Genomic DNA, 15,442 nt, shown 5'->3' on the forward strand with positions numbered 1-15,442 from the left:
AAATATATACTTTTTTGTTTAATAAAAGATTAAAAGGTATTTTCTGGGCATTGAAATCAGTGGGAGTGATGCCTTCCATTCCACTTCTGGTTCCAACCCCAATATGTACATCTGGCTCAGCTATGGACAGCAGGCCCGAAGAGCAGATGATCTGTGGGTCTCCTGAGCAGCGGATCCCTGACGATCAACTATTGATGACCTATCCCAAGCTGGAAAGTCTCTTTAAATTTTATGGTTATGCCATTTCAGCCGTATACATTTGCCACTTGTGAAAATATAATCTATCCACCTATCCATATAATTAGTTATATCTCTCCACACTCTTTTCAGGTATTTTTCCACTGTGGTGAATATAATTTCACTACAACAATACAATTATTTCACTCGCGCTCCTCCATTTTAGCAGCATCTTTGTAAATGTGATATTGAAGTCTGAGAACCTACCTGAGAAAACTGCGTTAGTGTCCTTATGTGTAATAAACAAGCTGAAATGTTCCATAAGTTCTCTTGATAAATTTAGTTTATACAATGCAGCCTGTGAAGAAGTATACAAAAATTAGATATTCAGGGGGTGGGGGGGGGATTTATCATGTTAAATGCAACAGTTTTTGGGTGTGAAATAGTTACAAGTTTTGGACTAAGCCTAATAATGGCAAACATTTGTTACAATGTACATTTTTCAGCCACTCTTGCCCCTTTGGAGAACAGTGGCTGGGTTAATAGGACAATAAACTTAAAGAAATTCACGCCAATTTCTGTGATGTACACCACAAATTGATGTAAATTATAGTGAAAATCTACACCAGCTCATAGTTGGCATAGATTTCAGTTAGCGTCTTAAGAATGGCCTGAGGTACTGCAAATGTGTTAAAGGGGTTTCCGAGGGAAATACTATTGATGGCTTATACTCAGGATAGGTCCTTAACAGTTAATAGTCTGATAGTCACAAGGGTACTGGGCGGAAGCTGCTGCTCTGCGGCTTGTTTATCGGTCGGCACTTGTAACGGTTTTATTAAAATCAAATGGAAGCTGCACCTGCAGTTACACGTGCCGGCCACTACACAGGGGTCAGAGCAGTGGCTTCAGCTCCGTACCCGTGTGTAGCAACAATGATAGTGGGTGCCGAATCAGTTGGGGGTGCTGAGCGACGGACCCCAGCAGATCAACTATTAATGACCCATACTGAGGATAGGTCATCAATAGCATTTTCCTGGAAAACCTCCAGAGAATTGTGCCTCTTCACACATTTGGCGCATCTTCCTCCAGCAAACTGCAGATTAAGGCAAATTGATTAAAACACCAGTCTTAACCACTCTTGTGTGTGATTTGTAGCTATTAGTGAATTAATAAGAGCAATAGCATAGTACTAAAAACATCATTACTGCAATGATTCTTAATGGTATAAAAAGATTTTCCAGTCTTGTAAATCATAATATACCATCATTAAAAACACTGCTTACATACCTTCTTCATGTTGGCTGCATATCTGCATAATGGTATAGCTTATTGTAGTGTCCCGGTCCATGGCATCTATAGGCTAGCCATGTGTGGGAGGATGGCACTGTGTCTTGGGACGTTCCATGGCACATTGTCCTATAACCTCCATTGAAGAACCCAGAACACCCCATTGACTATCTCCATTGTATAATAATGCCAGGTGATATAAATGCAGCTGTTCCACAGCCAGAAAGAGACCCAAGTGGGCCCACTGCAAGAAAAGTTCCTCGGCCTCATGGTCTCCTATAGTCCAATATAAAGCGCCTCCTTTATAGCGCTATAGCAATCCCTCCCATAATTTGAAGCATGGAATCTATTAGCTCATTACCTTCTATGCCGGAACTTTTTTGCTATAGGATGACAGTTGCCCCCCTTATCTACGAGCCCCTGTGCAGCAGTACAGGTTTCACATACTGTATCCACCCCTGGTGATTCGGACCCTCTTAGTTGACCCGACTTCTATAGGTTGTAGTAAGAACTCTTAAATACTTGTTAATATAATCATAGGTTGGGCAAAACAGTCAAACGAGCTGGGAGAGAACAAAAAAGAAAAAAAAAAAAATTACCTCTAGCACCCTCTCCGCAGTGTCGGAGGTCTCAGAGTCTACCTTAACCAATCTGCCATCTGGCAAGTAAACTTTAAGGATCACTTTTATGGACGGTATCCTAAAGGTTTCCTGAAAGAAAAAAAAAAAAAAAACACAGGTATTTTTTTAGTTTAGATAACCTTTTCACCATCTTCACAAGGTTATAAAGGGAAGGGACTTGTTATTTCTATAGCGCCAAACTTATTCAGCAATTTATTTATTACCCCCCAGCAAGCTGGGTACTCATTTTATCGACCATGGAAAGATGGAAGGCTGAGTCAACCTTGAGCCGGCTACCTGAACCAGCAGGGATTGAACCCGCAACCTTCAGGTCATGAGCGAGAGCTTAGGACTGTATACTGCTGCCTTGCACCACAAACATGTCTAAAATCAGTAACTAAGAAACTGTAAATAAAAGTCTGGTTCACACAGCAGTTCGGTACATAACCCCAGCACTGTATATACACAGTTATGTAGTTAGCAGCAAGTGCCAAAAACTAAGACTGACACTTTACTGCAGGAGCCGCAGATAAAGGGCCATAATGAGTGTATGCGTAAAACACTGCGTGTGCAACATAACGTTTTACCGCTGTGTGAGCCGGCGGTGAGCAGGCATATCGCTGTCATGCACAGTTTGCCGTTTTTTTTCAACAATTTCCCGTTCTGTCGCTTAGCAGCATTGCATATAAACCCCACACATATGCAATGCAATTGTGTATATGGAGCGTTTATTATGTGCCCTTAGAGTATAATAGGGCTCTATTGTGTGCAATACGTGGTAAAATAAAACATGCGGCGTTCTTTTTTACGTGCCTATTATACGCAATAAAAACGCTCTCTGAATTGTTCTTAATTCTATATATTAAAAGGGGCAATTAGGATTTTTAGTGCAGGTACAAGCACCGCACTGTCAGGCCGGCTTCACACGACTGGGTTGGATTCCACATGCAGGATCCCGCAGCGGATCCCGGCTCTGAAGGGCTGTGGGTCGGATAGCCTCCATTGACTTCAATAGAGGCTGTCTGCATGGAGTCTGCAGCAAAATTTTTCCTCCACTCGCGGAATATTGAATTTGTGTTCGCGAGTCTGAGCATAAAAACGATAGTACATTCCTTGCAATGCATGCGATATGCTGCGGATTCCGCAATAGGAATCAGTTTGTGTGAAGCCGGCCTCAATGGGAGAGGACAGAAAAATAGCCATTATACAGACTGTCCAGTAATGAAAGAAAATAATGTACATATCAAGGCATTAGAAAGTCCCATGGAAGGCTAGTGGGTAAAAGCCCTAAATGAAGTACAGTTTGTGTCTCAGGGGTATCAACAACAACAACAAAAAAAAGTGGAGGAAATGGGAACCAAGATCAGCAGTGATCTCAGTGGTGAGCCCCCCACCAATCAGAAAGTTATCAGCCATCCACAGGATAGGGAATAACTTGCAATCCTAGTACAAACCTTTAAGATGCCTGACACATGCTTACCAACTGCAATTTCTTGAAACATTTGAAGAGAATGTCACTTCTGGAAAGAACAGGATTTGTAACAACTGCAAAACAGAATAAAGTCAATTGGTGCACTTGACAGTTTGTGTATCTCCAATTCAGTTTAATGGACAATCGATTGGGAATGAGAACTGAGCACCAGTTCTTGATATTTCATATGTAGAAGTGTTAAAGCCCTTTTAGATGGGATGAGTGTCAGTCAAACAATGCCGGACATTTGTCCCCACACATACTGTTTCCTGTGCCCCTGCAGGGGAGCTAGTATTGTTAGCTCTCAGTGGGGCGGCTGCAGGAGATTTCTCTCCTCTCGCTCCCCCACCCCTCTCCATTGACATAACACAGTAGCCATTCAGTACTGAACGGCCGATATTTACACTGAACGATCAGCTCATCGTTTTAGTGTAAAAAGCAGCCGTTCAGTAGTGAATGGCCGCTGTGTTATGTCAATAAAGGGGGGCGGGGGAGTGAGAGGACAGAAATCTCCTGCACTGCCCTGCCCCCCTGCTGGCCGCTCCGTGTACTAGCCAGCTCTGCTAGCTGTCATGCAGGAGCACGGGAGCGCGGAGACACAGGGAGGAGTGTCGGGCATCGTTTGTACAACATTCATCCCGTGTAAACCCAGCTTTAGTTAAATCGATGGTTAATAAATAATGCTATACATGCATAAGCACAATCTGTGGAGATCATTTGGAATATTTTTAGTGCAGAGACACAGACTCAAGCAGGAAAGCAGGACCAAATTCACACAGATGTGCCATTTGTGGAAAAAATAAAAAAGAAATAAAATTTGGAGAGCAGACATACACCACCCACACACTGCCCGATGTTCACAGGGCCCCACACACTGCAGGTTCTATTATCAAGCCTGAAAACAAAGCAAGAGGATACGATGTAAGTTTTTCCAACACAGACTTGTGGTCCGTGTGCAAAATTGCATGTGTAAATTGGCCCAACTGGCTATCACGGTTCTGAGTACTGTTCGAGTTTAGTCAATGGAAGACTCGGACTGCACACAGATCGAAAATACGTCCATATGAGTAAGCCCTAAGTGACATTACCTTCTTGCAAGTACTGCTCCAGCATTAGTCTCCTGTCTTCAGCCATAGATTTAGTCATTGCCAGATAATGTTTTGGCGGAAATGCAGGTAGCTCATTACCAAAAATATCATGCATCTGCAATTTATAAAGTCAACCACATCTGTTATACAGAAAATAAGCTAAAAAATGTATATTTAATTAAAAACAATCTAGCACATACATTTGTTAAATAACTGCAATATGGGGGGGAATTTTTTATTCAGGGGACAAGTGCAGGAAAGAGAATTGTGGGGGCTTTAGCCATAATTAACAGGTTGAAAATAACCTACATTTTCCACCCATCAATCAATCTGCTCATACCATTTTCCTTTCCAAACATTTTGAATTAGGAGCCCCGATCAGGATGTTTGTCAAGGCCAGTTTTTTGTTTGTTTGTTTTAAGTCTGGCCCTGATGAGCTGTACTGCCAATCTATTCTATTGAAATGAGGGTTGGGGCCCATTACTCTCAGACAATGGAGGAGGTTTCTTCTCCATGACACGGGTATTATGGAGTGAGCCTCTGTGACCTAACCCCAACCTCCCTGTTTACCATCCAAACAATACACTACCACTTCTGGCTTGGATAAATTTTGGCCACAGCGGCCATTTATTTAACTTTAAATTTAACAATGGGTAAAAAACACATTTAAAGAATAAACAACCCACCGAAAAGGGGGGAAGTCCCCGGAGCCTACAACCCCCTCTGTCGCCTCACTAACAGGGAAAGGATCTTCCGTACTGCCTCCCGCCGCTCTCCCACTATCCGACTCGGGAGACCAAAGATCCCTCCCGCCACCGCCCTCCCGTCGCCAGACCGCCGACTCGGGAGGCAACACACCCGGTTGCCCCTAGTCGCCCACCTCCCGACTCAGAGACCCGCTAGCCGGCTAGGGGCGGGAAGGGGGTGAAAGGTAGCCATCGGCTCTCCGCTCTCCCCCCCCCCCCCCCCGCATCCGAACTGGCTCCGAGAACTCCACCCCCCCCCCTCCAACTGCCACTATGACAATGTAGCTTCGCCCCTATAAACCCCCCCCCCCCTCCAGCTAACTAAACCTTAACCCCTATTTCCTAACATACGGGCGGGTGGGTGGGACTTCCTTGCTGTCTCCGTCTTCTTATCTTCTGCTCCTTCTTCCTTCTGCTGCCGCCTGAAGAGCTCCTCCTCCCGTTTTTCCCACACTTTCTAACTGCCTCCCCCCTTACTCCTCCCTCTTCTCCCCCCCACCTCTTAAACTACTGTTAACCCTAGCCTCCCCGTTAACCCTGTCATGAGCTGCCTACATATATGCGCCTGCGGCTAATATTCCGGCGCTTCCGGACACTCACTGATATGAACACCTGAGACTCCCACTGATCAAAACACATGATATCAAAAGTTTTATGAAAGGGCAGTCCCTCCAACTGGAGCCCTCACTGCTATAAAGATACATTACAAAATCAATCAGCCCAGAGTTTTCTGAAGTACCAGGCAAGCTTCCATTTTCTTGTTTAGTCATAGGAGTAGAAAACCTGCATGCCGAATCCGTCCTCTGTGGGAAACAAACGGTGTTCGGTGGATCCTACGGACTAGAATGAGATCAGTCTGGCTCCCATCATGCTCTCCTGCGTTGCCTGGACTAGGCAGTGCAGTCTGCTACACTATTTTACCTGCATTTTTAGCTGGAGGCACCAAATGTAACCCCCAATGTAGATGTGAGCATAGCCCAACGTGATTGTAACAAGTTTATTTGAGGACAATCCCTGCAATACTCTGTATCTTATTTTTGTGCCCCGACAGACATGTGTCTACATTCCAGAACTTTGTGCTCACATATCAAAAAGGTTTAAAATGCTTGTAAAAATAACAGAAACCTGTATTATCAGTTCATCATTGTGTACAGAAACCTGTGTACTTCTAAAACAAGTCTTGTAGTGCGAGTGAAGATGCTGCTGGACAGAGTTGAGTGGGGGCCCAGCGGTAGGTGAATCATCAGGACATTTGGCATCCCACCCAGTACAGCTTCTGAAACTAGGTCAGATGGCCCAATATGGATAAGGACTGAGCAGTGTAGAAGCAATTTCTGTAGCTGCGAGATCGTAAACGCTCATAGCTGCAGCAGCATGTTATTAGTCTCTCTGCTTCACTCTTAGGGAGGTCTCACACAAACTAATTTTAATTGCAGAATCCACAATCGCCATCCACAGTAAAACACAGGCGTTGATAATCATGTATTTTCGATTTTTTTGTACACATTCGTGGGTAAGACTTCCATGGAGAGGAAAACAAATTGCTGAATGCTATATTTTAGTGCAAATTCGGTTTGGATGGGTCCCATTGAAGTCAATGGATGCGAGTGTTCCGTCACCCATACACAATTAACATTGCGTATGAGTGGCAGAAACGCTTGCAACTTCAAAAGGAAAATAGATAGAAAAGCCAGAATGCTGGCTGGAGGGGAGAGAAAGATCTTTCTTCGGCACGGACTATACATTGTGCATAGCCTACATCTACGCGGAAAACCGATCATATCCACAATCTTCCGCAATCACTCATTATCGCAGGTCTTCTGCTGCAGAAATCAGCACTCAGAATGCAACCCGTTTGTGTGCGAACTTTGTGGCATCTTTCTACTCTCTGTAGACTTCTATAGGCAGCATGAGACAGCAGCAAGTGCACACACACTTGAAATATCTTAGTGTTTGCTACTAGAGATAGATATCACATGAAACAGGTAGTGGATAGCCTCTCAGAAGAAATTGAAACCCTAAGTGGCCAGTGCTGTAGTGATTTCTCAGCACGAAAATATTAAACAATAAAGCAATTTGCACTTTTGCTAATTATCACAGGCTTGTGTTAACTCTTGCAAGGACTGATGGCCTGTACCAGAATACACGAACTTGCAACCAGTGGTGATTACACATCAAAGCGATCGTTTGAGCGATCATCGTTACAGCTAAACGCACAGCCATCGTGCACTGCTAGCTGTTCCTTAAATTTAGGCCAACCTACAAATCATAGTTCACTCTTATCAGCAGTTCTCCGCAGGTAGTGCTGATAGCATTGTTTCCTGTTGAAGAACAAAGGAACAACTGAAGAACAACTGAAAGCAGATAAGAGCCCTCCGACTATTAACTGAAGTCAGCTAAAGGCTTCATTTGCATGCTAATAAGCTATTAAGTAGCTACTTAATAGTTTATGCAAAATGATTGCTCAAAGCTGTCACTCAAACTGTCTTTGAGTGATCATCGCTCTGTGTAAATGGGCCTTAATTGGGTAGTTTCTATCAATCAATGGATCAAAACCTGCACCGATCCAGCCCTTCTGCTGCTGCTTTACATTTGGCAAATTGTAGGACGCCCATTTATACCCAGTGATGCAGCGGTAGACGAACATTGATTTTAAGGTCCATGTCAAAGACGTGATCAGCAATAATATAACAATTTATTCATTTGCTGCATGCATTTACACCTAACAATTATCATGCAAACCACTCAATCTAACAATTATTTGCATGATAATCATACTGTGTAAAAGGCCTTAAGGGCAAACACAAACACAGATTAAGGTGCGCCTCAGCCAAGAGGGATGCAATGGTGGCATGACTTGACCAAGTATGGACATTGGTGTAGTTGAATCACGATTGACAGGCAACTAGGTTGTGTCATGTGTAGAGATGAGCGAACGTACTCGTTTCAAGTAATTACTCGATCGAGCACCGCGATTTTCGAGTACTTCAGTACTCGGGTGAAAAGATTCTGGGGGCGCCGGGGGGCCCTCTCTCTCTCCCTCTCCCCCCCACTCCCCGCTGCAATCCCCCACTTACCCACGGCGCCCCCCGAATCTTTTCGCCCGAGTACGAAAGTACTCGAAAAAGTGCGGTACTCGGGCGAAAAAGGGGCGTGGCCGAGTACGCTCGCTCATCTCTAGTCATGTGTGTTTAGAAGCATAAAAAAGCGCAGTTGGATGGACCCGTGCATATCTACAAGTACTAGAGTGGTCACAGAAAATTATATCGGACGTGCCCCAAATTTAGTTGCCTAGCGTATGATATACTATCACTATATAACCAATGGTTGGAAGCCCGTGTATTCTGGTACAGGCCGCAAATATATATTCAGTCCAGCACCCCCAAATGATGCACAGATAATTTACACATAATCAGGGGGAACGTGGAATATATCAAAACTAGTCTAAAAGAAAAAAAAAAAAAAAAAAAAAAAAAAAAAAAAAAAAAAAAAAAAAAAAAGAGTATTGTCCATGGCATCCAGTCGGGTTGCGAAATAACTGATGACCCATCCTTAGCATAGGTCATCAATAGCTAATCAGTGAAGGTCCGCCACTAGGAACCCCACTGATCCGTTGTTCACTGGGCCACCATTACTGTGTATTGAGCAGGAGCAGATAGCTCCATACATTGTCTAGTGGCCCAGCATGATATTGCAGGCACAGCTCTCTTGCCGATAAGCTAGTGATGACCTATCCTATTATTTAGTGCTGAAAAACCACTATAATTTTTTAGAGACCTCTGAAAAATGAGAAGTGGAATCCGATTAGTTGTCAAGGGTAACAACTCCACTTTTCCTTTGTACCAGTTTTGATGCATCCCCCTGTTTCAATGCTTTTGGTTATAAACCTTATTATTCACACATAGAGTGCCTACCTGTTCATCCCAGAAATGGAGATCTCTGTATCGCACTTTGAAAAGAATGAAGCCCTCCAGATACACAGAATAAAGCTGAAAACAGAGTGTTACAATATTAGGTGCACTGCTATTAGTATAGAAGATGTTCAGTAGTAGAGTCACAGCGCCAGGTACTTGCCACACCCTCCTACAATGCCAAAATGTCACCAGATCTACCCTTCTATTTCTCTAGATCAGAATCCTTGTCTCTCCCACTCAGGGGCAACACATCCTACAAACACTGCGAATCTGTGTTATAGCAATTTTCAGACAGCGGGGGAAAAAAATGGACAGAGAATAGGTTAAAATAAAAGTAGGCCACACTCACCATTCAGATTCCTTCACCCCCCTTCCCACAGTTGGGTTCAGGAGCCTTAGGCAGGCCGCACACGGGCGTATATGCATTGCAGAATCCGGAGCAGGCGACCGCCTTCGGGTTCCGTAGCAAGTACCTTCTATAACATGCTATGAAAAAGCACTTTTTCCTGCACACGAGCGGAAATCAATTTCAATTTTCTGCTCGCGGAGGGAAATAAAGAAAAAAAAAATAGCGACATGCTCTATTTTAGTGCAGGGTCCGCACGGACAGCTTCCACTAAAGTCAATCGAAGCCGTCCAACCCGCGGCCTGTCCACAATTAACGTTGCAGACAGGTAATGTGTTCCGTGTGATCATCTGTCCGGACCATACGCAGCACAGATAAGAAGAAAAAAAGACAGGTGCCTGGGGTCATGGGCTGGACACAGGGTCGAATTCCGCTGCAGGATCCCGCATACGGAATCCGACCTGGTCGTTGCCACTGGCCTGCTGGTCATGTGCCATTCATTCACATAATCACTCAGCTGTAGAAGTGATGCTGCCATGAACAACATGTGACCACTGAAGCCAGCAATTGGTGGGTGGTCACATGAACAGAACGTGACCACTGCATCAGGGACTGGGTCTCCTTAAGCTGCACTGGCGACCTCAGATTGGAGAGTATTTGTTTGTTTGTTGGTTTTTGTATTTTTTAGCGATTGCTTGCACATACTATTTTTGGTTTTTTACTACACGAAAACCCTCTTCAGCGCCATGCAAAAAAAACTTATACTTCCCAGTTATCCTTTTACGAAAAAGGTCAGTTTTAAAATGTGGTCAGGAGGAACTCTGGATTGCTGGATGGGCTATTGATATACATTACATTTAAAATACTGTGGAATTAAATCCCGTACCACATATCAATACCCACGCGGGTTTTATGCAGATTTTCTCCACAGTGAGTGGATGAGAAGATTTTCAAAATCTCATCCACTTTGCTGCTACAGCTACGTGAATTCCGCAGCAAATCCACCCCTTGTAGTAACAGTGACCCCCTATATTGGTGGCCCCAGAAGTAATCGTGATCCCCTATATTGGCGCTTAATTCATAAAGGCCTCCGCAGAACCACGCCACCCTACATTACGTCCCTCATCTCAATCCATCACCCAGCCCGCACCCTCTGTTCATGTAATCAGACTAAGTGCCCCTTTAATTCGAACTTCTCATTCCCGCCTCCTACACTACTCCATAGCAGCACCAGTCCTCTGGAATGCACTACCCCAAACTATCTAAGCAATCCCTGGACTTCAGGCGTACTCTAAAAACGCACCTCTTCAGGGAGGCATACGATATCTCCCAAACCAAATTCCTCTTTACTCTGACTGATAACATGCGACCTGTCCTACCACTGCAGCTCCTGCTAGCTGCAATCAACCGCCCCCCTGCAGTCATACCAATTTATGTCTGACCATTGTCTATGTGTATAGCATCCCTCACCCTCCACCTCGCTATACCGTGCACATGTCCAGCCCCTTTACCTTCTGTATCACCCCATTATTTGTAGTATGTAAGCTCGTTGGAGCAGGACCCGCACCCCTACTGTCTTAATCAACTGATTATTACATGTAACAGTGGTTTTGTTTCTGTTCCCCCTGTCTTGTAAGCGCTGCGGAATATGTTGGCGCTATATAAATGTTGCAGACGACAATTATATAGCGCCAACATATTCCGTCGTTGTCATCATCCCCCTATATTGGTGGCCCATTGTGGGGCTGAAGGGAATCCCTGCTGTGGCTGTCAGCAGCGTGGCAGAGGATCGCTGAGTTCTCCTATTGCTTTCGATGGGGCCAGTGCTGCTGCCACCGGCCCCATTGAAGACAATGGGCAATATCGCAGAAAGATAGAGCATGCTGCGATGCGTTTCTTGCATAGCATCATGGCACCATGCAGGTAAACATCGCTAACGTAATGACTCCATTCAAATTAATGTGGTTCTGATTTGTGCGCACAAATCTCGCACAATTTTCTCGCCAGTGTGAAGGCCCCCTAAGGTTGGTTTCATACGGGCGAGAAAATCACGCAAGATTTGTGCATTGCAAGATGCACAAATCTGAACCAAATTTATTTGAATGGGCTCATTCACGTTAGCGAGGTTTTCCTGCATGAGGCGGTGATGCGGGAAAACCATTGCAGCATGTCCTATCTAGTTGTATATTATTCCTGCAATCTCGCCCATTGTTTTCAATAGGAATGGTGGCAGCAGCGCTAGCCCCATTGAAAGCAATGGGAGAACTCTGGACAGGCTGTTCTGAGCAAACGACTGTCCAGGACCCGCGGTCGGCATAACAATGCAGATCACATGACCAGAGCCAGCTCATGTGATCCGCGTTGCTATGCCACCCCAAGGTCCTGGACGTTGCTCAGTACAGCCTGTTGGGACACCACTACAGCAAGGAGTATAGTGGGGACCTAGACCCTCTGGCGGAGCCCCTGACAATCGCTCGAGCAGACCCAAAGGCTCCCTGGAGCACAGTTTGGGAAACCCCAACATAAGCCAATTGAAGGTCTTCCAGGCACTACATGTAGACCATCTGCAATCGGAGCCAAACTACTCTTATTTTCTTCTATGTGACATTGCTCACAGGCCACTGATACACTTTATAGAGGCTGGATCCAGCACTACTCCGCTCAGGTCAAGCAGGTTTCCTCAGCACACCATGCGGCTTTGGTCACACACTGCCCTAGTATAACCTTAGTCCCTTATTAGCTTGTGGCAACAGTAAATATTACCGTATAGGCTCTTATACATGGAACTACAAGCCTTGAGCACATAAGACAGTCAGTCTGCTCTGCCCCCTTCCACTAGCATTTGGTACAACACACGCACAGTACACTTATGTGTTAAGGCCCATTTAGATGGGACAAATGCCGGGCAAACGATGCCCGACACTTGTCCCCACATACACTCGCTCCCGTGCTATTGCACGGGAGCTAGTATAGCTGGCTCGCTCACAGAGCAGCCAGCAGGGGGGCTGGGGGAGATTTCACTCCTTGCTCTCCCCTGCCCCTCTTCATTGACTTAACATAGCGGACGTTCAGTACTGAACAGCTACTATTTACACTGAGCCCAACATTCATCCTGTCTAAATGGGCCTTTAAACTCAAGTTAACATCATCACCTCTTCCTGGTAGCAGGCAGCCAAGAAACAGACACCACCTGACATGTTGGACCTTAAGGTGCACAGGCATTGCAGGATGCCCATATAGCACAATATTATATAATGTAGCACATTAACCCTTTCATGCCCAGGGGTCAATGAAGCACCTGCGCCCAGGTCACATTCTGCAGTTCTGGTATCCTCACTTTCAAATAAAAAAATAATTTTGATTTTTCAGGTGACATATCTACATGACGATTTTTTTTTTGTCGGACAAGTTGTATTTTTCACTGGTACCATTTAGCATATCATATAATGTACTGGAAAATGTAAAAAAAAATTCTAAGTAAAGCAAAGTGAGAAAAATCCAACAAGTGAGCCATTTTAGGAGTTTTATTTTTACGATATTCATAGTGCAATAATAGTGATAGGCTATTATTCTGTGGGTCAGTATGAATACAGCGACACCAAATTTACATTTTTTTAATAGTAAGACTTAGAAATTTAAAAATAAATAAATATAAATTTCTGTCTCCATCTTTTGGCACCCATACTTTTATTTTTCCGTCACTAGGACTGTGTGACGGCTTGTTTTTTGTGGGCTGATCTGTAGTTTGTATTGGTACTATTTTGGGAAATATACAATTTTTTGATAGCTTTTTATTCATTTTTTTTCTTGGAGACAGACCTTTACAGATGCAGCAATATTTTTAAGTTGGATTTTTTTTTTTTTAAATTAGCCCCGATAGAGAACCTAAACTTGTGATCATTTGATCGCACACATAGTATAATGTAATACTCTGGTATTGCATTATACTATATTTTAAACAAGCTTCCTATTAAAAAGCCATGCCACAGGTACATCTTTGATAGGCAAACTATTATAGCAGCACAGGGGACTTTCAGAAGTCCCCGGGATGCCATGACACCCAGACGGTGACCTCATAATATTAATTGCAGCAGGGCTATTCGGGACATCCACGTCTTGAAAGGAAGATTTAAATGCCCCTGTGAGAACAGATACTCGTCGTGTATGGGGTTGGGCTGTCTCCCATGCCAACTCCATACACAGCATTTGCAGTGGATAGCTATATGCGTGCTAACTGCACGGAGTATGTGCAATTAGGATGTGTATAGCATATGTGCACCATGAAGGGGTCAAGTACACTACAGCATCAGAAAAAATATGCACCAATTGAAATGTCTAATTAGTCTAATGAGTTACAGATGTATTTTTATTTCAGTGCAATTATGTTTCATGCATCTCCTAGCATATTTTGCGCATCCCCATTGACTGCTATGGGGACTTTTGGTGCACATGCTGCATTTTTTGTTTGCATGACCGAAATATGCAGGAAAAATACGTGCATGTAAACGAAGCCATTTTAATCAACGGGCTCTATTCACTATATATTGCGCACGCAAATACACCCATATGAATCTGGTCTTAAGGCTCACAACGATCAGCAATACATCAGTTTTCATAATTGTACACCAAAATATATCACAAAGTACCAAGGATACAAAACAACGTTTGTCATACTGGAAACCCTTTTGCCTACTGATTAGGAATGTGGTGACCGCAGGGAACCCGAGCGCCAATAATGATAGGTTTCCTCATTCCAGTGCTCCAGCCAAAAATGTGAGAGGAGAACAAACAGTGAGCTACAGGTGGATCTGGTCCTACCACTTGGAAGAGAAACTGCCCAGACACTGTTTTTTTAAAGTTCCCATCAGATACCTGAACCCCTCCCCCCACCCCGTCCTACTAAATTACTTATTACGCCGATTGCAATAAAGTGGTAGGCTCTATCATACTAAATCAATGAGATAAATTATAAAATTAAAGGGGATATACCAGAATTAAACTTTTATCACCTATCAATAGGATGGGTGATAAAAGTCTAATAGGTGGGGATCTCACTACTGAGACCCCCACCAATCCCTAGAATGGGGGACCTGTGTCCTACTTTTCTCATCACTGTGGAGATGCATTTCCCACCCGCAGTGATGTCACACTGAATCTAACGATGCCTGTGCAGTCGCCATTCTATTAATTTCAAAGAAGTAGACAATTGCTTATACTCTGCCATCACTGGCAGTCCCGTTGAAATTGAATGGAGCGGCATCTTGCATACGTAGCCATTGTCAGGAGCTCTAGGTCCCCGCTCTACTCACTGCTGTATTTGTGTCTGGACATTCTGTGCTGGGAAAAAGCAACGTCCAGGACCTGGTATCGGCATAGCAACACGGATCACGTGAGCCAGCTCCAGTCATGTGATCCGCGTTGCTATGCCGCCTGCAGTTCTGGACGTTCATTTGCTCAGAACAGCCTGTCCAGACACTGCTATAGCAGTGAGTAGAGCGGGGACCAGTGTCTCCTTCACACTGGCGTGGGCAATATTCCATCGCAGCCCATTACTGCCCTCAGGTTTTCATGTGAAAACAGCCTCGCATTCGTGCAGGGCTGAAGGATTTTCCCACCATGGCTGTCACAGCCGCTGCAGGGGGTCGCGGAGTTCACCCATTGTTTTCAATAGGTCTGGCACTGCTGCCACCAGTCCCATTGGAAACAATCTCGCAGGAAGATAAAACATGCTGCAATTAGTTTCCTGCACGATTTTCTCTCCAGTGTGAAGGCAGACAGTTAGGCCGGGAAAAT

General features: G+C 44.4%; 1 protein-coding gene across 2 annotated transcripts in view; it reads right to left on the minus strand.

Moving 5' to 3' along the window:
* The window catches only part of SNX31 (sorting nexin 31), a 133,076-nt gene that overhangs the window by 29,732 nt on the left and 87,902 nt on the right, over positions 1-15,442 (minus strand). For both annotated transcript variants that reach the window (XM_066578383.1, XM_066578382.1), the window contains exons 2-6: positions 9,304-9,378; positions 4,644-4,758; positions 3,565-3,629; positions 2,064-2,174; positions 445-535 (exon numbers count right to left, since the gene is read on the minus strand). In XM_066578383.1, the coding sequence (XP_066434480.1) occupies positions 445-535; positions 2,064-2,174; positions 3,565-3,629; positions 4,644-4,758 (382 nt within the window). In that variant the 5' untranslated portion in view covers positions 9,304-9,378. The remainder of the gene's footprint in view (positions 1-444; positions 536-2,063; positions 2,175-3,564; positions 3,630-4,643; positions 4,759-9,303; positions 9,379-15,442) is intronic.

Source organism: Eleutherodactylus coqui, chromosome 9 (genome assembly GCF_035609145.1).
Source record: "Eleutherodactylus coqui strain aEleCoq1 chromosome 9, aEleCoq1.hap1, whole genome shotgun sequence".
Taxonomy (NCBI): Eukaryota; Metazoa; Chordata; class Amphibia; order Anura; family Eleutherodactylidae; genus Eleutherodactylus; species Eleutherodactylus coqui.